The 21,078-nt window shown below is 37.9% G+C and overlaps 1 protein-coding gene across 1 annotated transcript in view; it reads left to right on the forward strand.

Moving 5' to 3' along the window:
* The first annotated feature begins 2,000 nt into the window (after positions 1 to 2,000).
* carmil2 (capping protein regulator and myosin 1 linker 2) overlaps positions 2,001 to 21,078 on the forward strand; it is a 30,290-nt gene continuing 11,212 nt past the window's right edge. The window contains exons 1-31 of the mRNA XM_056766455.1: positions 2,001 to 2,175; positions 2,363 to 2,457; positions 3,180 to 3,230; positions 4,876 to 4,935; positions 5,168 to 5,289; positions 6,351 to 6,448; positions 6,548 to 6,618; positions 6,703 to 6,776; positions 6,871 to 6,946; positions 8,184 to 8,272; positions 8,379 to 8,473; positions 8,567 to 8,653; positions 9,365 to 9,474; positions 9,702 to 9,779; positions 9,975 to 10,051; positions 10,132 to 10,236; positions 10,362 to 10,431; positions 10,708 to 10,789; positions 11,581 to 11,677; positions 12,114 to 12,168; positions 12,863 to 13,035; positions 13,407 to 13,475; positions 13,562 to 13,655; positions 13,871 to 13,969; positions 14,288 to 14,416; positions 14,517 to 14,630; positions 14,914 to 15,086; positions 16,041 to 16,128; positions 16,210 to 16,302; positions 17,050 to 17,116; positions 19,080 to 19,477. Coding sequence (XP_056622433.1) covers positions 2,037 to 2,175; positions 2,363 to 2,457; positions 3,180 to 3,230; positions 4,876 to 4,935; positions 5,168 to 5,289; positions 6,351 to 6,448; positions 6,548 to 6,618; positions 6,703 to 6,776; positions 6,871 to 6,946; positions 8,184 to 8,272; positions 8,379 to 8,473; positions 8,567 to 8,653; positions 9,365 to 9,474; positions 9,702 to 9,779; positions 9,975 to 10,051; positions 10,132 to 10,236; positions 10,362 to 10,431; positions 10,708 to 10,789; positions 11,581 to 11,677; positions 12,114 to 12,168; positions 12,863 to 13,035; positions 13,407 to 13,475; positions 13,562 to 13,655; positions 13,871 to 13,969; positions 14,288 to 14,416; positions 14,517 to 14,630; positions 14,914 to 15,086; positions 16,041 to 16,128; positions 16,210 to 16,302; positions 17,050 to 17,116; positions 19,080 to 19,477 — 3,228 coding nt within the window. The 5' untranslated portion in view covers positions 2,001 to 2,036. The remainder of the gene's footprint in view (positions 2,176 to 2,362; positions 2,458 to 3,179; positions 3,231 to 4,875; positions 4,936 to 5,167; positions 5,290 to 6,350; positions 6,449 to 6,547; positions 6,619 to 6,702; positions 6,777 to 6,870; positions 6,947 to 8,183; positions 8,273 to 8,378; positions 8,474 to 8,566; positions 8,654 to 9,364; positions 9,475 to 9,701; positions 9,780 to 9,974; positions 10,052 to 10,131; positions 10,237 to 10,361; positions 10,432 to 10,707; positions 10,790 to 11,580; positions 11,678 to 12,113; positions 12,169 to 12,862; positions 13,036 to 13,406; positions 13,476 to 13,561; positions 13,656 to 13,870; positions 13,970 to 14,287; positions 14,417 to 14,516; positions 14,631 to 14,913; positions 15,087 to 16,040; positions 16,129 to 16,209; positions 16,303 to 17,049; positions 17,117 to 19,079; positions 19,478 to 21,078) is intronic.

The following is a 21,078-nucleotide window of genomic DNA, read 5'->3' on the forward strand; positions in this document are numbered from 1 at the left end:
AAAAACTCAATCAAATATCCTGTTCATTCATTATATTCAGGTAGTCAGGTGACCTCATTCTTTGGGCACACAACGTTGCTGAACCTAGACATCCAATCAAATGGGAGGCTCTCATCTATTTGCTTAGTCAAATCCAGGTGGTGACTTTTTTGACGGCCATTTGACTTTCAACTTTGATCATTTTGATTAGTTCAGCATGAAAAAAGTCCTTTGTAGTGCAACTGAACCAAAGAATCAACTATGGGTGGCAATGCACTTTTCAAAGATCTTCTGGATAAAGTTGTGAAGAGATACAAGTCAGGAGATGGATACAAAAATATTTCCAAGGCTTTCAGCCTAGAAGCACAGTGAAGTCTATTATCAAGAAGTGGAAGGAGTTTGGTACAACACAAGACCCTCCCTGGATCAGGGCGTCACTAGAAACTGGATGATAGAGCCTGGAGGAAACTGTTCACAGAGGCAAGAGGCCCACATCAACACAAGCAGTTGCAGGAATTTATGACAAAGAGTGGTCATTTTGTGCATGTGACTGACAACAATATCACACATTCTCAACAAATCTGGTTTCTATGGGAGGGTTGCAAGAGAAAGGCCACATGCAGTCACAACTGAGTTTTGGCCAAACAAACCTTGAAGATTCTATAGCCACATGGAAAAAGGTGTTACGGTCGAATGAGACTAAAATTTAATCATGGGACCTCAACACAAAATGATATGTCTGGTGGAAATCCAATACAGCTAACCATCCAAAAAACATGATTCCTACCGTAAAGCATGGATGTGGTAATATCCTGTTATGGGGTGTTTCTCTGCATCTGGGACTGGAGAATTTCTTAGGATAGTGGGTAAGATGGATGGTGCAAAATACCATCAAATTCTTGAGAAAAAACCCCATTGAAAATCTGTGGAATGACTTGAAGACTTCAGTCAAAAAAAGGGTCACCATCAAATTTAACTGACCTTTTGCAGATCTGCAAGAAGAGTGGGCAAAAGATGTGCAAAGTTAGTAGAGACATATCCCAACAGACTAAAGGCTGTAATTTAAGCAAAAGGTGGTTCAACAAAAACTGACACATATTTCGAACTCATTTTTTCTGACATGTTGGTCTTTCTCTTGGATGGTATAAGTTGCACTGAGTAAACCATGTCCATCCTCATTTCAAGCTGCAAAGCAACAAATTTGGTTATTTTGAAGGGGGGGATTCTTTCCTTGATGCTTACATTGCACAATGGTAAATATACACTGTGATTTGAAAAACAACTACTGATGCCATTTTAATAGGCCGGTCAGGTAAATCAGTTTATTTTGAATTAAAGCCAAGCCGCTATTAAAATGGAAAAGATATGGTAAAAAGAACTTGCCAGTTATCTTAAATGTGTTGTATCAATATAAATATTGAGTTAATTTAAGTTAATGTTCTTCTGCTGTGTATTGTAGTTGAAGTTGCTGATAAAAACAGTTGATTTGTTTAAACCTTAATGTTTAGGGTTTCCAGTTTCAAGTAAACAATTTTCCATCAAAAGAAGATAAAGACTACACTCTTAAAAATAAAGGTGCTCAAAGGGTTCTTCACAGCAATTCCATAGAAGAACCGTTTTTGGTTCCACAAAGAACCATTCAGTCAAAGGATATTTAAAGAACCATCTCTTTTTTTACATTTTATAATCTGAAGAACCATTTTTCACCACAAAGAAACAGATAGGTTAAGGTTCTTTATGGAACAGATAGATAAAGGTTCTTTATGGAACCATTTAGACAAACACTCTTGTTACGTGAGCACTTATAATGGGATTTCAAATTTTTATTTTATATGTTTTTAAGCTGTAACATGGTGACTTTTGCAGTGTATATGCCTATTTCTGGTTAAAAGCAACATAATAAAATAATTTGCTAACACTGTAATTTTTGCCTTTGTGTTGGAGTTACTCTGTGAAACCTTTTATTTGTGTGAAACCGCCTGTCATAGGATGCTGTTCATGTTGTTCAGGTGTCACATCCTGTCTCAGACCTGTACTCTCAAACTGTGGTTTTCCCCATGTGCATGAATCATAAAGCAGCAGGATGTATGTACGAGTGTGTCACTTACGGTTGTGAGATTTGCTGGCGATTTCCTAGCCTGTTGCCACCAGCAGACATAATGGCAGCACAAACAGAAGTTCCCTTTTGTCTTAAAGGTATGGAGAATTTTACAACATACTACTGAAATACAGATAAATAACCTAATTTGTTTTATCCTGAGATGCTCAGATAACTTTTTTTTGCATCTTACAGTAAACAGTTCAAAACTCAGGATCAAACCTTTCTTTGTTTGCGATTTTCTTTATACATATGTTATATGCTGATTAAATATTTGTTTTACAGAGAGCATAACCAAGTACCTGAAGCCACTAAGGGTTAAATTCATGGGTTTGGTGCATCTCAACCAGTGCAAAGGAAGAACAGAGAGCCGAGTGTTGGTACGCCAATCTCAACCCTCATACACATTTTGTAATACGTATTTCACAGTGCAGAATTTTTTGTGAGTTGTAATGCATAACAGCATTAAAAAAAGGACCACATTTAAAATGTGGGATTACAAATGAATCTCTGTATTATAATCTCTAGTCGTTTTACAAATTATAGTCAAATATTCTTGCCTCAATTGAAACTAATTTAAACATTTTAACATCATGTTGGAATTACCTGAATGATCAGGGCCTGATAAATTTGAACTACTTTAATACAAAAACTCTTGGGGCCAGTTGCATAAACATCTACTAAATATAGATTTAACAACTAGTCACAATGACTAGCAATTTGTGAAGACTATTCTGATTTAATCTAGACTGATTTCCCCGTTTAAAGAAGTTATGTTAGATGACTTGTAAGACTTGTAGGACTAGTCTAAGCAGTTTGTGCAACCTGCCCCTGGTCTCACACGCAAATACGTCATTGTTTCAATGCTTTTGTGTGTTGCTGTATTTTTATTTATCTATTCGTTTATTTATGGCACAGCATAGATCACAATTTTCAAATCAATTTGCTCAGCTATAAACTGAAAGCCCTGCGCAAGCAGATTTGATAATGAAGCTGAAATTAAGTCGGCACATTGTCATTTGTACATCTTCCAGCAGATGGCGCTTGACCCACATATACATTTCATATTTACAAAATCTTTTCCTGTTTTTGTTTATGACAGGCGATGTCTCAATGGCGGGCTCATTTATTCTACAGCAAGCATCCAGTTAAGGTGGGAAACATTATTATTTGATTCTGTATTACAGCACATATGTTTAATACAAGGGGGATGGCTGTCACTCATTCTAACAAGAGGACTTCTTTTATGTATTAATAGGTGATCGATGCTACTGTTTGCCACACACACATTTTTCGAATGTTTTTGTTCACACCTGTCTGATGACGTGATCGATCTTACAGCAGAGATGTAGATTCAGAGGGTCATATACAAGTGTCTGACATTTTAAGCGTAAATATAAAAACTTGAATGACGTTGCATTACATACCAGAATTTGAGAAAATGGGAAACGAAAGTATAACGGACACTTTCAAACATAACATTTTATTAACAGTTGATAAAGCTTTAAACAAAGTCCAAATTAACTTTGCTAACTTTCCCGTCGCTAGACCTGTTCGAATATTTTATAAATGCAGCCATAGCAGGTGTGATGACGTACACCTGTATGACACCTGTACGTCACCTGTGGGATCTTTGAGTAGGCTATACATTAATCGACTCAAGTTTAATGTTGTTTAAAAGCAATTTTAAGACAAAAATGAAAGTGAAGTTCTCGGTATGAATGTTAACAATTAAATAAAAAACAATTCATTGATATTTATGAATACAATTTATTAAACACACCAGTTGATGGATTAATTAAATTAACTTAATTGCTCGAAAAATGAAAGGAAAACTAATTAATAATATTCCTGATCAATTTTTTTGAATATGTTTCTTGCATTGATTTAATTGTAGCTTGAAAGGATAATTCATCCAAAAATGAAAATTCTTTCATCATTTGTTCATCCTCATGTCATTCCAAACCTGTATTACTTTCTTTCTTCTGTAGAACACAAAACAATACATTTTGATGAACATCTGTAACCTAAAAGCTTGACTTATAGTGTATTGGTACAAAACAACGGAGACATTTATCAAAGTATCTTCTTTTGTGCTGCTCATAAGAAAGAATCTTACAGGTATTGAGTGCAGGCTGAATAAATGTTTATCAGATTTTTCCATAGAAAGTGTCCAAAGGATAATCTACTGTTATAATATCAACAACCTGGAAATTACAATGTTAAACATATATGAAGAATGTTAGTACATTCTTCCACCCAAATAGTCTGAGAGCCAAAAACCTGCAACTAACCTTGAAGCAGTGCATTTAACCCATGTCGTGAAAATATGCTGCCGACAAAACAAACAGTAGATTACGAACAGGAAAGTCAGTAGGTCACGTCCAGTATTAACTCACAGTGCTGTGGGGTGAAATATTTCTTAGTATAAACACTTTTGAATATGTTTTAAACGCCTACATGAAAAAACATCTGATCTGTGAAATCCTAATGAATGAAAAGACAACTCCAACTGAGAGCTCATGTACATGCTTCAATGATAATATGCGATTGTACATTGCAAAAGCATTGTTTGGCTATTTGTACCGTGCACGCGTTTAAACATTGAATGTGTGTAGTACTAGTTTCTGGGGAAAACACTTGTTTCAAAGTTCAGCTTCTGTGTATGAGTTTCAGCCTCTCCTACACCCTCCTTCTCTTTTTTGCTAGCTTGTGAGTCATTGGGTTTCCAGTTTTATTTACGGCATATGCATGTCAAAGTGTTTGTGCTGTTTATGACGGTCAGTGTCTTTGCACAGGTTGAGAGCTCCTTCAGTTATCTAGAGATCTATGCAATTATCATTGAGAGTATTGAACAGGTAAGAGATTTTTCATTTCACTTTTCTTCTGTATAATGTTACATTTATGTAACATAAGGTTTACGGTTGAGATCACCTGATCTGTACAAGTGATATTTAATCGGTTATTAGTCTCAAATGCTTTTAATAGCAAATGAAGATGTACAGCAGTGTATCACTTAACAAAGATACTCAGATGAGACAACCGTGCAGATTGTCTTCATTCCTCTTTTCCCTTTAATGTGTGTGTCAGGTGGTTATTGAGACAGACAGGCAGATCTACTCTCTCAACCTGATGTCTGTGCGAGAACTGGAAGCCGTGGTCACTCAAGTCACTGCTTCACTTAAGAAGATCTTCCCTGATTCATCTCCAGGGTCAGTGAGTGATCATCACAGCCGATCAGACAGAAGGCATTACCTTCAACACATTTGATTTAGAATTTACTTCATTTAACTAGTCTGTCATAAAGAAAAAGTGGGTGATGGTTTCTTTTAATACATTTTTCATAAATGTTTTGGTTGCTTACAACATAAGATCTTTACAACTTTGACTCATTTCTGCTGGGAAATCTTAACAGATTTAGCTGCCCACAAACGGAACACATCTGACCTTTATAGAAGTCACTATCTAATAATGTGTGGCGTCAACATGCATACGAGAGTAGGGATCGTTTTAACACTCAAATGTAATATTGGTTATAACTTAATACACTCACCCCTTATGGAGGAAGATCCGGCTTATCCAAAATAATATAAAATATGTTTTAAAAATATTATTTGACCTACATTCAAAATATATTTTGAGTTCTGATGTCTATTGTTTGTAATTAGGAATTAACAGTAAATTAATCACATATTTAGTCATACATTTTAAAAGTAGTTTTTACTTCATGCATCATAGTTGTATATTTATATTTTCTCAAAATGCAATGTTGAGTATTTTGTTTTTCTAGTTTGCTGTACCTGATCTGATTAGGTGTAATTGACTACTTATGTGTCAAACATGTTTAAGGCAAAATTTTAAAGATTTAGGCTAAACCTTTTATTAAAGGGATAGTTCACCCAAAAATGAAAATTCTGTCATCATTTACTCACTCTCAGGTTGTTCCAAACCTGTATAAATGTATTCTGCTGAACACAAGTAAATATATTTGGAAGAATATCAGTAACCAAACTCATCTCATCCCCCATTACTGCCGTAGTAGGGAAAAAAATACTATGGGAGAAAGTGGGGGGTGAGATTTGTTTGGTTACTGACATTCTTCCAAATATCTTTATTTGTGTTTGGCAGAACATAGAAATGTATACAGCTTTGGAACAATCTGAGGAAAAGTTAATGATTACCATTTTTGGTTGAACAATCTCCTTAATAAATGAGCAACGTTCGAAACCCCTTACTGTCCATCGTCATTCACAACATCTTTCTTTTCTTTTAGGAAGCTATTAAAGAAAATCCCCCCCGACCTACAAGAGCGTCTGAGTAGTCTTGCTTCCAGAGTAGAACAACACATAAATGGAGCGGTTGGACCATGTGGTCAGATCATTATGTCATCACTGCAAACAATTTCATGTCGATATTATTATAAGATTAGATTAGATTAGCATTTTTTCCTTCCTCTATGGTCCTCCACAGGAGGTTTCTCAGACACGTACGCAGCATTGTGTGACTTCAATGAATTCGCATGTTGTGAGGAAGTTCAGTGGGTCTGTAATATTCACCACTAACCATTAGTTCATTAGTTTGTTAATGATTTTTTTTTTTATGAATATTGCTTTTCTTGATTTTAGGATGTTGACAATATTTACCATGTTCAAAACTGTCGGGTATTTAACATCCTAGACTTCAGTCATTTAGACAACAGGTAGGCCAAACACCTTTTCACAGGAGTTACATTTTATCTTATGATTTGTAGTAAATAAATGTAATATAATATAATTTATTCACTTTTTCCACAGAGACTTGGCTTTAGCTTTAGGCGCCTTGTCTTTCAACCAGTGGTTCACCAAGATATGCAGCAAGGACTTCAAACTGGTAAATACTATTATGGAAAATATTTAGTGAGAGGGAAATTTTATTTTGGGAAATTAAGATACATCAACAGAATTTGAATCCATGTTTCTACAGCCTTGTCTCATTACAGTGAGCTGTTTATGCATGAGATTTTAGACTGTCATGGCTATGGAAAGGTCAGATATGTGCCAGTTGCCGGATAATAAATGGCTTCTGTTGTTCTGAGCATGAGGCATGACAACAACACAAGACACACTCAAGGGCTTCTTAAATCTTCTCAGTGTGATATTTCTCATTAAACATAGAGACGAATTAGAGAAAGGTAGAACGATGAATTGTAAATGAAGCCACTTTCTCCAGTCAAAGACAAACTGGAGAGCTGGAAGTTTTGCTTTGCCTGACCATCAGTGTGCCTCTCTCAAACTATAGATGGATATTAAATGTCATTTTTTAATTTGATATCATGCAGCCAGTATAACACTTCAGGATTATACACTGATCCTTGTGAAAGAACAGATCTAGTGGATGTAGTAAAAGAGAGTCAAAACAAGCACCATCATGGAACTGATAATAAAGGAGGCTCCTGTGTGTTAACCAGTAAAAAAAGAGGAACATAGTGATAACCAGGAGAACTCACTGTAAACAGGAAATACACATACAGTACAAACTGACGGAAACAAATTTAAACTGAAGATCCTGCACTGACTAATTTCTAAACTTAAAGGTCCAACGTGTTATTTTTTTGGAGGATCTATTGACAGAAATGCAGTATAATATACATAACTATGTGTTCAGAGCTGTAAAAAGACCTTAAATAATGAAGCTTTAAGTTTTTATTAAATTAGAATGAGCCATTTCTATCTACATACACCAGGGGTCCCCTTGAATGAAATTTGCTTTATGGTTTCTACAGTAGCTCTAAACGGAAAAACTACTACAGAGCATGTCATAAATACATTATCTCCTTCGGCAAAGACGTGAAAATGTGCAACATCTTAGTCGTGGGTCAGCCACTAGATCCCACTGAATTTCATATACTAGACATTTAAATTTGAACTTAATCCAATAAATTTCATTCAGCTTTAATTTTCCTTTCCTCATTTGCTGATATTTTTGCTTGTGTAAACTGACTTTTGAATTTGAATGTGGGGATAAAACAGTAAAACAAGAAAATAAAAACAAGACAACAGTAGCTATAGTATACCTGGCAGATTTTCTTCCCCTCTCAAATGTGATTTTTCTTCTCTTTGTTCCCCAGACACCTGATGTTCAGGATCAGGTCCTCTACATGGTCACCAGGTCCAGCGCTCTGGAAGAAGTTAGTCTGGAAGCCAGTGGTCTTAGAATGTGAGTTTACTCGAGAATGAGACAATCCAAGATTTAATACATTCCATAAATAATTGACATGTTGTTACACTTTTTCTTGTGGTATTTCATTTCAATCCTGCTGCAGGGATTTTGCTGTTAAGCTGTCCAACGCTCTTCTGGAAAATTCTGCCTCGGCCATCCATATCATCAACCTGTCTGTCAATGCGATAGAGGACAAAGGTGCCATATATACTTTCTCCTCTGGGATGTCAGGTCTTTGTACACATTTAAACATCTTATACAGAAACTGTATCTTTGTGTCCATGTGGTCAGGTGTGATGGCTCTCAGTCAAAGCTTGGGCAAAATGCCCCGTGGCCTCAGTCAGCTGTACCTTTCAAAGGTCTCCCTTGCTCCGAGAGGTACGGTATTCACATCTTATCCACTTTTTAAAGCATAAAGCTTTATTAAAACTGTCGGAGCCGTTTTGAGCCTTCACATCAAAACGCATGTTGGAACAAAAATGGCGGTAATTCATGATTTCTTTGGAATACAAACTTATGGTTGGTCTCGTTTGAAAAAATTAAAGTAGCTGATTATTGCTAAAAAAAATATCACACACAGAAAAAATTAAAGGTATGTTGTTAGGTTTTTGTAAAAAATAAATTGAAAAAGTTTATGGTTTTCTTTGATTAAAAAATACATTTAAAAAATAAGGGTCGCAAAAGGATAACAAAAAATCTAGCAACACTCTTTATAAAAATAGATTATTCAAAAAACTCAAAAGAAATCTGTATTCTGAATTAGACCCTTCCAATGATATACAGTACAGTTTGTCATGATTCAATTAGAAATTACATGCACAATATTGACGCAAACTTAGGTGTCCCGTATACGGAACGGCTGACAGTTATCAGGCTACGACAGACTGCTGTGATTCATGGCTATAAGAAGTAAATAAATGTGTACATATCCTTGAAAGAATGTGCTAGTATCACTATCACAAGGCAAAGGTTTTGTAAATGTTTGGCAGGGCGTTGCTAATAAGTTACATTACTACTAAGAGGAGACAACATTTTAGCTCAGTCGAAATAAATATCTTGGGAATTTTATTGTTCCTCCTTTCGCTGTAGGTCTGGGCTGTCTGGTTCAGGTTCTCCGGCAGAGCTCAACTCTTTTCAAAACTCTGACCCACCTGGACCTGAGTGGAAACACTGGTTGCTTGGCAACAGAGGAGGCTGTGGTGAGTAGGGCCGGTCACATTCAAACTATGTTTCAGTCCATTAACTATTTGCGTTTGTTCTCATTATACATTTGAACCGGTGGATGTTAGAGTCCAGATGGTGTTGAATAAACCAGTGTCCTTGAGAATAAATGGTGAATGTAGAGATGAATTCAATGCACCTGCAATTCCTTTAAGCCTTAAATAACTGATACGCAGCCTGAATTGTTTGCTTGTCTATCTTATAGAATCTCTTTAAATTCCTGTCTGCTCCTAATGCTGTTTCACATCTGAATCTCAGCTGCACGGAGTGTCCACTTGACACGGTGAGTCACTTTGCAGGATTCCTCTTTTAGGCTTCTACAGAACTGCATTGCATCTTTTTGAGGGATTGCTCTATTTTTAGTATAAAATGAATCAGTGAGTCGTATGTTAAATGCTGACAAAAACATTATATGCATTCACATTTTGTCCGTGTGAAATGAATTGATTTGTTTATATTATTGTCTGTTGTTATCTAGCTCTTTGTATCTCTTTCCATTGGCTGCTGCACTACTCTAAGCTACCTCAACCTCTCCAGAAACACGTTTTCTCATAGGTGAGTTCTCCAAACTTATCACAAATTATAAGCGTCTACAAACAAAAGCATGTACGTACTGATATGTATGGCTGTTTTAGGAAAGTACGAGAGGTCACACGCAGTGTAAAGGATTTCTTTAGCAAGAGCAATATGTTGAAATACGTGGGACTGTCTGGCACTAAACTACCCCCAGATGCTCTCAGGTGCGGCCTTTATGCTTATTAGCATGTAAAGATACATGTATTTGCTATAAGCTCAAATGCAGACCTTAAAAGATCTTAAGCATATCTTGGTTTATTGGTTTAATTAGTTTTGTGTGTTTCTGAAGATTGTTACTACAGGGTCTGGCCACTAACACTCATCTATCTGAGCTGGAACTTGACATCAGCTCCTGTGAGGTACACACACAATCAAACGTTACGTTTTATATTGACATCTTCTTTTTTATTGAACGATTGGATTTTTGTTACATTTTAATTATACATTTTAACTACATAGGACAATTACTCAAAATTTGACATTTTCATATCTTAAACAAGACTTTTAGTTCCTTTACGTAAGTTATGTAGTGGAGACATTTTACACACACAATGACAGACTAACACGACCACACACACACATCCAGATAGGGCCATGTGTAAATGTTTGTTTTTTGTGTGTGTGACTTTGTGTAGCTGAGGTCGGCTGGAGCTCAGATGATTCAGGAACACATCTTCGAGGCCAAGTCCATTTGCAGTCTGGATATGTCTGACAATGGTGCAGTCACTTATTTTGCTCGGTTCTGTCGCTGCCATCCTCTATCAGTGTCTCTTTATATTTTTCTCTTTCTACCTGTCAGATCTGTTATATTGCTGTCATTTTCACAGAGAGCTGACCTCTCTTTACCTCTCTTTACCTCTCTTTACCTCTCTCTCTCTCTCTCTCTCACTCCACTCACTCTCTCTCTCTCTCTCTCTCTCACTCTGTAACAGTAACAGGGTCAGATCACACAGTGTAACAAATTGTTGTTTCGACTGACCTTTTTATAGTTCTTGGACAATTCTGTGGTGCTTAATAATGTGGTGATATTCATTTTTATAGATTTTTGTGAGTACCGTTGATGAAAAAAAAAAAGATTTTCGTATGCAGCATGTTAAACTTCATAAAGAAACAGCAAAAACTCAAGTGAAACTGGCGTAGTCTGTTTGTAACTAGTTTTACAGAATATTAATAGATTTTATATAAGGATATTTAAATGAGCAACTTTCCGTTTGCTTTTAAAGATAAAATCTCCTTAAAAATATTGGCCCCTGGGACTAGATGGAATTAGGCGATGTTGTTTTATAGCAAAGGAGGAAACAAAAACACATGCATTGTTATATTTGCAACATGAGGAGAAAAAATTCAGCCCAACATTCAGAATATAACCCACTGGACCGCTGCATGGCTATCACACCTGTCTGAACACATGCCCAAACACACACATAATAGAAAAACTATCGCCAGTATGAAATAAATAAGAGAGACATTTGAATAAGGAGATTTTAATTTTCTCTCTGTCCCTGCAGGTTTTGAGAGCAATATGGTTACTTTAATTCTCTCCCTTGGTCGCAGTCAATCTATTCGACATCTGTCAATCGGACGCAACTTTGCCCTGAAGTCAAGGTGAAATATTAATTCTGTTCAATGTTTAGATTTTAAAGCTGATGTGTGTGGTTTTTGTATAAAAAATACCATTTAATTCCCTAATTTAATATGCAAATCTCATCTTAAACAAAGTTAATAGATATTATCGAGATTCGCCACTGCCATTACAATGAATGGGGTGGAATGCAACGTTCACTAAGGTTTAATTAACTTCCAGACTTTGAAATAAATAAACCTGTTTAAAAAAATTTTTTGTACATTTCCACTTGAAAATATTTTGCCTTTCGACTAGTGGCACATAAATTACACACTTTTTTTTTAAATAATTGTATTTCATTTTTTATTCAAATCATCCACCTTTCAGTCGATCTCTCTGGATTACTCTCTCCACCTCTTCCTCTCTTTCTTCTCCTGCTTTCATTTATATTCCTGTGGCTTGTTCTTCTTTTCTCAGAGCTCTTACCGATGTATTACACCGCCTCGTACAGCTAATTCAGGAGGAGGATTGTGTGAGTAGATCATTTGTAATAAACAGACACACTACACACGCCCCCCACACACACACATTTCCCATTTTTCCATTAGATCTCCCAAATAGCCTCCGTATTATTGCAAAACAGCATCTTCCCCGGTTCCCCAATGATCTCAATATCAACCTACAGAGCACAGATCTCATTTAAAACTATGACGCGAAGAGCTGCTGTTTATGTCCTACAGTATAACACCTATAGGTTGTGAGTTTAATGTGTTTGTCTGAGTGTGTGTCTGTAATACTAGAACCAAACAATAAAGAGAGGAAGTCCACAGAGACGCTCTCCCTTTCAGTCCCTCCAGCAAGTCTGGAGTTTTAATTACCCAGAATCCCTCTCCATCAAGACACACCCGGGCTCAGTAATTACACATGCAGCTCACAGACAGCACACATTAAAATCCACTCTCAACTTTATGTAACTTCATCCACATGACAGTGAGTATTTATGCTCGCCGATGCGTCGGCCTCCTGCAACCCTGATATTCAGTACAAACAGTGTTTGATAGAAATCTTAATTAACCAACACAACTACATGAAATTAAATTAACTCTATACCAGAAATCAGTGCAAACTGAACACATAATTTTGTGTAAAATGTTGTGATATTTTATTGTCTCATATCCGGTGTGGTCGGTGCACATGTAACAGCAATTCTCTCTTTCACTCTCTAGCCATTGGAGTCTCTTTCTGTATGTGACTCCAAGTTAAAAACTGGCACCACCATCCTCATAAACAGCCTGGGGAGCAACGTCAACCTGTCCAAGATTGACATCAGTGGAAACAGTATAGGTGACATGGGCGCAAAGATGCTGTCAAAGGCCCTTATGATCAACACCAATCTAAAGTAATTGTTATAAACATGATGACCGCTGTTTGGATATTTGTGACCCTGTCTTTAAAATCCAGACTAAAGTCTAATCATTTTTATTTTGAGATTAGAAGCATCAAAGTTTGATTTCAGTTTCATGATTTCAGTTTTTGACACGGCGTTAATATATCGAAGCTTTTTCGCAGAATGTTCTTTACATAATGCAGAATGATTTTATGTAGAAAACAGTGAATCACACAAAAAAATGACTTTAGTCCGGCTTCCACAAGCAGGGTCACATTGCCTTCCGATATTCCAGAAAGTGATGTGTATCACAAATTCCTAAAATCAACAGTGTTGTTTATTCCTAAAGGTTTGTTGACATTTTGCTTTACTGTCTGACACAGAACACTGGTTTGGGACAGAAACAATGTGACTGCAGCAGGGTTTACGGATGTGGCCAACGCCATAGAAAAGTATGACCGCCTTTTGAGAATCTCATACTTTCTAGGAACAAAGAAATGTGTGTGGCCTGTTTATGTCTGTTCGTATGTTGCAACAGGAACACAACACTACAGAACATGTCGATCCCAACGAGTGACGTTTTACAAGCCTATCGAAACAACCCTGAGAAAACAGAAGAGGCTCTGCAGAAGGTTAGTGCAAAACGTAAATAGCACTGGTCCAGAAGCACTTTCAGCTTCCATTTTTTTATTTTTAAACGCTCTGTAGGTTGTATTTTGTTCTGGCATTTGTGTGGTATTAAAAACTAAAACAGGAAATGTTTATGGACGCCCTCTTGTAAAATTGTCTATAGATAACATAAACAAGAGGAGATGATTTGAAACAGACTTTGTCTTTGTGTGTTTAGATTCAGACTTGTTTAAGCAGGAACAATCGGAGACGTTCTGACACGGGTGAGGAAATGTGTCATCTGCAACACGAACTCAAGACCACACGTTCTGAACAGGTTTGACTTTGGAATAACTGGCAAAATACCGCTGTGTTATTACTGTGTATAGAACAATATGAAAGATTCAATTCTAGGCTGTATGCTAATGGTCTGTGTCCACCGGCCGACGTGTTTTTTCAATTGTTTTCAACGGAAACGCAGCGCTTTTAAAAAAGCCATCAGTTTTTTTCACGCACAGCGCTGGTGCTATGCGTTTTTCCCACGATCTGCGCCGGCATTCGACCGGGCGCCCAGAGTTGAATGTGCCTCGGTGTATCCATATCAAATATATAATTTCAGATCATTATAAAAATGTGTCTTTCTCTATGTGTTTAGTTGGTACAGGATCTCTGTAAAAAACTACAGGACAGTGTACATCCTCTAACCTGCTACAATATACAAGAGGTGCAGTCGGACATACTGTTTGCAGAGGAAACGCTTCAGCATGCAAAAGAAGCCGTTAATGTACGAGCTCACACATCTTCTTGATCAACATGATCACTAGATTCTCAATGAGCGTGGGTGTTCAGGGGATTTTGACATTGTGGGCCTACTTTTCTCTCAGTCTTTTGCAGGGCTATATGAACTAGGAAGGGAGCCCTCTAGTGGTGACATGCTGAAACATATTCTCGTTGACACCACTAAAGCCCTCAGGGGTGAGATCACTGAGGAAATCCAGGTAAAGTTGAAACACGTTCAACCCCCATAAATAAAAATTCTGTCATCATTTGTTCACCCTCATGCAGTTTATGAATCTTGATTCTGTGAAACACATTTTGAGAAATGTCGCAGAGGTTTTGTGTCCATACGCTGTCCGTATATCACAATATCTTATTTTGTGTTCTGCAAAGAAAGTCATACTTAGGTTGATTAAATTATGAAATAACTTTTATTTTTAAATAAACTATCCGTGTAATTGAAGTTCATTGGCATTAAGAATCACATTTTCTTGTGGTGTGCAGGAATTGGCAACGGGAGTGCTGCAGTCTGCGCAGTCGACCTGCCCCAGAGTCGTGCAGAGGACAAGTGTCAGTGAGCACCTGGCAGATTGTGTGGGCAAGAAGATACGCCAGGCAGCAAACTTTATTCAGAACACAATGCAGGAGGCAGAGAACAGCATCAGAAACAAACTCAGGTGGAACATACGTTACTATAAACATGCATGTGTTTGAGTTTTTGTTGTGTTTGTACATTCAAAGTGCACTTGTGCTTTTAAGACAGTTTTTCCCTATTTCTTCCTAATTCTGCTATATGTTAAAAATCATGTACACTTACATAAGAAAAAGAATGAAGTTGCCTCAAAAGTGGCACCTATGGTTGTGTTCCCGAAGGCAACCATGTTGAGATCACATGACCAACCAAATACTACTTCCTTCTTCTCTTGAACATGCCTCTTTTTAGACACTTCCACTTAACAAATAATAAATTATAGTAATAAAATATACCAGGAAATACTTAAAGGGACAGTTCCCCCAAAAATACAATGGTAGTCAAAAGTTCCCAGAATTGTATACTTTCCTACATTCTTCAAAATATTTTTGAACAAAGAAATGAATAAAAGCATTTTTTTTCTACTATGGTAGTCAATGGTGGCCAAGATCATTTGGGTTAAAAGCATTCTTCCAAATATCTTTCTATGTTTTCATCAGAATAAAGAAATTTATATAGATTTGGAACAACTTCAGGGTGAGTAAAGGAAGACAGAATTTTTATTTTTGTGTGAACTTCTCCTTTAATTTATATGACAAAAGAGTTTGCTTTTGTATAATGTGATGAACAGTATATGTCAGTTTAGGTCAAGTTCATTGTCATATTGACCAAATCATCTTTAACATACCGAGTACACCTTTACAAAGCTATGTATTTCCATTTATGCATTTGGCAGACGATTTTATCCAAAGCGACTTACATTGCATTATACCACACAGTTGTTTTAGAGAATGTGCAATCCCTGGGATCGAACTCATGAACTGGCCTTTGCTATCACCATATGCTCCAACCACTAAGCTACAGGACAGTTACAGAAAATCTGAAATTATGATTAATTAAATCCCAAGTAATAGTTTTTATCTCTGCATCTCTCTCACAGTGAACTGAAACTGTCTGTCAGCATCTCTCTGGTGGAAAGTATAATTGATGTAGTTTTTCAGGATCTGTCAGTGGCTCAGGAAAAGCTAGTGAGTGTTTTCACTTATGAATTTATATATTGAGTAAACGAAATCTGTGTGATGTGTAACATATATCTTGCTTGCTTTCAGGACAAGCACATGAGGGAGTTTTCTCAGTATACCAATATGAAGACCAATGTTCCTCAGCTCAGAGTGATGGAGCATGAATTTCCTACCGATGATGTGAGGCCAAAGCCCCACTGCTTAGATCACACATATTTAGGGTTATTTTCATTAACTCGCAGTTTACACGTAACAATCCGTGAATTATATTTATAAATTATATATTAAACCAATAAGCCACTCAAGGGCATTTGTTGCAGTGAATTTTAAAAATCAATTTAACACATAGCCTTGTGCGCCTCTTTTCTTTTTTTCATTTACATTATTCATTGTAACTATTACTTACACTATTTTCAGTTTACAAATAAAAGGTAATTTCATATTTCAGCCAACAATAAGCCATATTTAAAAGGCAACAACAGCACATATGATCCCAATGTTAATTTCTCAATAATGATACAAAACTGAATAGAATTCTGCAAGATAAATAATATAAATACATCTCTTATCTGCAAAAATAATATAATTTATTTGTGGTTGCCATGCTATTTTTCCAAAGCACTTAGTAAGAACCATTTTATTTTTTTCTCAAATCTTTCTCGAAACATTTTCACTTTGGTCACACATTTTAATTTACATTCAGAATTATTGAATATGTGTAATTTTGCACATTTAAAACCCAGTTGTATGGTCATCAAAAGAAAAGTGTATTAAATTGACATGTATTTTTTCCTGATAATATAATTTAGCCTATCGCTTCTTTTCATGTTTCAGAAAATCTGTTCTGTTTTAATGGTTAATGAACATTTGATTTCTATCATATGTACAGCTGTGCATTAAGACGATTTTTTCTCTCCATGTCCCCAGTACGTCCCAGTCATCTGCAGGACCAGTTTCCACTCCCGCAGCATCCGTCCTTCCCCTTCCATCAAAAGTAAGTCCCCTGTTGACAGTAAGAAGAGCTTCTTGCTTTTTTCCGTCTGTCAACTGCCGCATCTCTGCTTTTGCCCTCCTATATCCAATCTGATTGGATGTAACTTACACGGTTCACATGGCCGCTTGTTATTGTAAAGACGATTGGTTGTAACAAACCCCAGCCAGCAGACACAACAGCTGTTGAGGTCAGAGGTCATGTTCAGGTCTGATTAATTATGCACTCATCAATGATGTCACAACTCCTGGGTTAGAGGGTTGTCAACGCTCTTATCTGAGCGACAATCAGGATGTTTAAACATTAAACCAAGTGTAAATCTTTGTCAGTGTGTCTGAATTGATGTCATATTTACATTCATTCATTTCCAATGAATTTGGAAATTCTGACCTACATTCTTTCCCCATCTACTCTCCAGTTCACTCTGAAGTAAAATGTGTTTTGTGTTACGTGCTGACTTAAACATCAAAAAAATGAATGTCACATCTTGCGCAATCGTGTGAGATTGTTTGATGAAGTATACATCAGTGTTAGTGTGTACTTCAGAACGTGCCTTCTTGTCTGAGCTCGGGATCCCCTCTCTTGGGATTTCCCCTCCCTGTCTAATTGCTAGTGTCTCTGTGCAGTGTGTAAGGGGGTGGGGGGGGGGTTGCGAGGTTTAACTATGTCTGGAGACTGAATATAATCAGCTGTATATGTCATACTGCAGGCAGCAGCTAACTGGAGCACAGCCACGTTACTCTCACAACACTGAGCCCTTCGGACACAGGGAGGGGTCCCACCCGCTTACAACCATCCTCCTCTTCCTCTGCTCTTTTGTGTATACCAGTCCTGCTATTGCTGATCTCTTTTCATTTCTTCATCATTATAGTTAGTTTGTAAATTAAGTGTGCTGGATGAATCTCATTAAACAGGCCAGAGTTTGTAGTACAAACAGGAAATAAAACAGCATATTGGCAATAATCGTAATATTAAAAACCTGGATTATTGATATTGTGTTAATACAACGCATGCAATATCGTAAATAATAAAAAATGAAAGTAACTGTTTGACACTCCATCATACTATGTGGCAGTTTTGCACCAATTTAACGTTTGGTCTTAATATTTGGAAGACGGGTTACAGTTCTTGGCCACCATTGACCACCATAATTCCTTTGTTTAGTTGAACACACAAAATATTATTTTGAATATGTATCTCACATTTGAATAATATTTTGAAGAATGTAGGTAAACAGTTCTAGGTCACTTTTGACTACCATTGTCATTTTTCATACTAAATTCAATAAATAACAGAAATGCATAATTGAATGGCAAGTGTCTTTAAAGGGCTAGTTCATCCAAAAACACCGTACTTTATTCACCTTTATGTCTTTCTAAACCTGTATGACTTTATTTTTTCTGCAGAACACAAAAGAAGATATTCTGAAGGATGTTGGTAACTAAGCAACATTGGCCAACATTGACTTCCATTGTTCGAACACAAAACCAATTCCTCAACATATCTTCCTTTGTGTTTGACAAAAGATAACATGAGGCTGAAAGGATGATGACACTATTTGTTTTTTGGGGGTTAAAACTATCCCGTTAATGTTCATCAAAATAATATGTCAACAAAAGATACAATGTCCCTAAAATGGCGAAATAGGAACTGTCCCTTTTTTCGTCAGAGTCACCCCAAGACCACGTCATGTGCAGATATTGAACCTGCAGTGATCATCATTCCAGGATTTATCTTCCTCTTCCCGTTTCCTATTCTTTTTTGCCTCCAACCATTCATTCCTTCATCTCTCTTATCATCTGACGCATATAAGCACATCCATCCCTCTATCTCTCTGACCGCCTTTGTATATTTCCTCCTCTCTCCATTCCAATTGTACATATATGTATAAATATACAGGATTCATTCCCATCGTCTCTCACTATCTCTCTCGTTTATCCCTTATTTCCTCTCTCTCCCTCTGCAGGTCTGTTAGATTTGGAAGGGGAACAGCAGGCGCGTGCAGCCGCGCATCCCCAGCAGGAGGTGGAGGAGAGAGTGGGAGGGGGAGGGCTTCAGGTCTCCGTGGTAGGAGCGAAGGAGAGGAGGCGGGCCCTGTCGTTGTCGTTGGCGACGGGGCCGTCAATCAAAGCAGCAGGCTATCTGAAGCCAGTAAGCCCCGCCTACTCGGGGAGAGAGGCGGATGCCGTTGCCGCTCCCGCTGCTGCTGCTGCCGCTCTTAGCAACAGAGAGCTCCGGCGCTCGGAGCCTGCACTTCCTCAGCCCCCTATGGACCTGCCCATCGATGGCCACACATTGAGGCACTACACGCGCTCCAGGCCCCGACCCAACCGCCAGAACAAACAGCCTCCCAGCAAGTCGCAGGTAAGATGGGCGACAGGAATCCAAATCTGAGAACCAGGAATAAAGGAGTGGGCAAGAAGGGATGCGGCTGAGAGCGGGCTGAGAAGGGGAGAAAGAGAGACGGGGATGTGGCTGGGGATGGGGCTGTTGATGGGGAAATCTGGAGAGGGAGGGATGGATGGAGAGAGAGCCGGAGGTTGCCGTCTGATGGCGGAGCTCAGGTTGATTCATCCGCAGCAACTCGAGCAGTGTCAGTAGCTCTCAGCATCTCCAGGGTCTCTCCTCAATTTTCTCAGTCTCTCCATCCTTATGTTTTGAGCTTTATCTGGCTTCCGATGACCTGATATGTAGTGAGAGATGTTCAGAATGAGGGTGCTGTTGGGGTGGGTTGAGAATTTTTGGGGTGTGTATCCTTCATTGCCTTTTTTGAAGGCTGTGTGTTTGTGATGCTCAGCTGGGCGGTGTATGTGTGTGTGTGTGTGTACTGTCAAAACAGGCGGAAATTTTCTGTCCACTGGTTATAGACGTTATTTTTTTTGCTTGGTGTGACCGCTGTAGCATTTTAATTATTAATGCTTTTAGATCAAGAAGGGTCTCTCTCTTTTTCTCTCCTTGTCTCTCCTGCGCTCCCTCTCTTTCCTTCATCAGGAACGGAGGATCCCTCTATTGGTAGCATTCCAGTGTCTTGTGCGAGTGGGATCGAAATCTATTTATTCACCAGCTGTAACTGTGTGTGTGTGCGGATGAACACCTCCATTCTTGTCAACGACCTGCCGTCTCCGTATTTTCCTTAAAAATCAAACTGACCGTGTGTGTTGTCTTTGAAACATAAAAACAACCCATCTTTATGTTACACCCGAGACGTTTTAACGCTGTGTGAATGAGATGTTCGGGTTAGTGTCTGACAGTCGGTGTTGTTCTGCTGCTGATGCTGCAATGGCTGCGTGCGGTTGCGCTGGCACACGCGCGTCTCCTGCGTTTCCTGACGTGCCTGTGGAGTCGCTGTCTGTGTTCCTGCTATGAAATATTCCATCCTCGCTGCGATTTCTTCATTACGTGTGTTGGAGAGAAGGAATTATCTCATATCTGCGTGTAGCGGTAACACTTGCCGTGAATGGTCACTTGGTAAATTGTTGCCATAGTGACGGGTTCAGAATTGTAGCTGCTCACACAAATGCCTTTACCCTATCGTGTGTCTAGTGTGCGTGTGGTGTGTTTATTGATGACTCTATTATGAGGTTGTTTATTTGTCTATATGCCTGTGTTTGAGGGGGATGCCGTTGTGGCTTCTCAATTGGAATTCATTGTGTTTCTGGTCATTTAACGTGGTTGTCTGGTGTTGTTTTTTCATTGGTATGTTGCATTTACCTTATGATTGGTGTTAGGCGATAATTATGCCATCGTACTTTTTAAATGTATGACCTGTATGAAGTAATTTACCACAGCTTTACAAGCATTATCATCACGCAATATACATCTGCTTTGGTTTACTTGCGTAAACATAAATCTTGTGCATGATTACATTAGTCAGGCCCATTAGTCATTTGGGGTTTGTAAATAATAGGATTTCCTGTGCGATTTCCTGACCTTTGAGGTCATTCAGTAGACGTCTATGTGACTGT

This window comes from Triplophysa dalaica, chromosome 14 (genome assembly GCF_015846415.1).
Source record: "Triplophysa dalaica isolate WHDGS20190420 chromosome 14, ASM1584641v1, whole genome shotgun sequence".
NCBI classification, from domain to species: domain Eukaryota; kingdom Metazoa; phylum Chordata; class Actinopteri; order Cypriniformes; family Nemacheilidae; genus Triplophysa; species Triplophysa dalaica.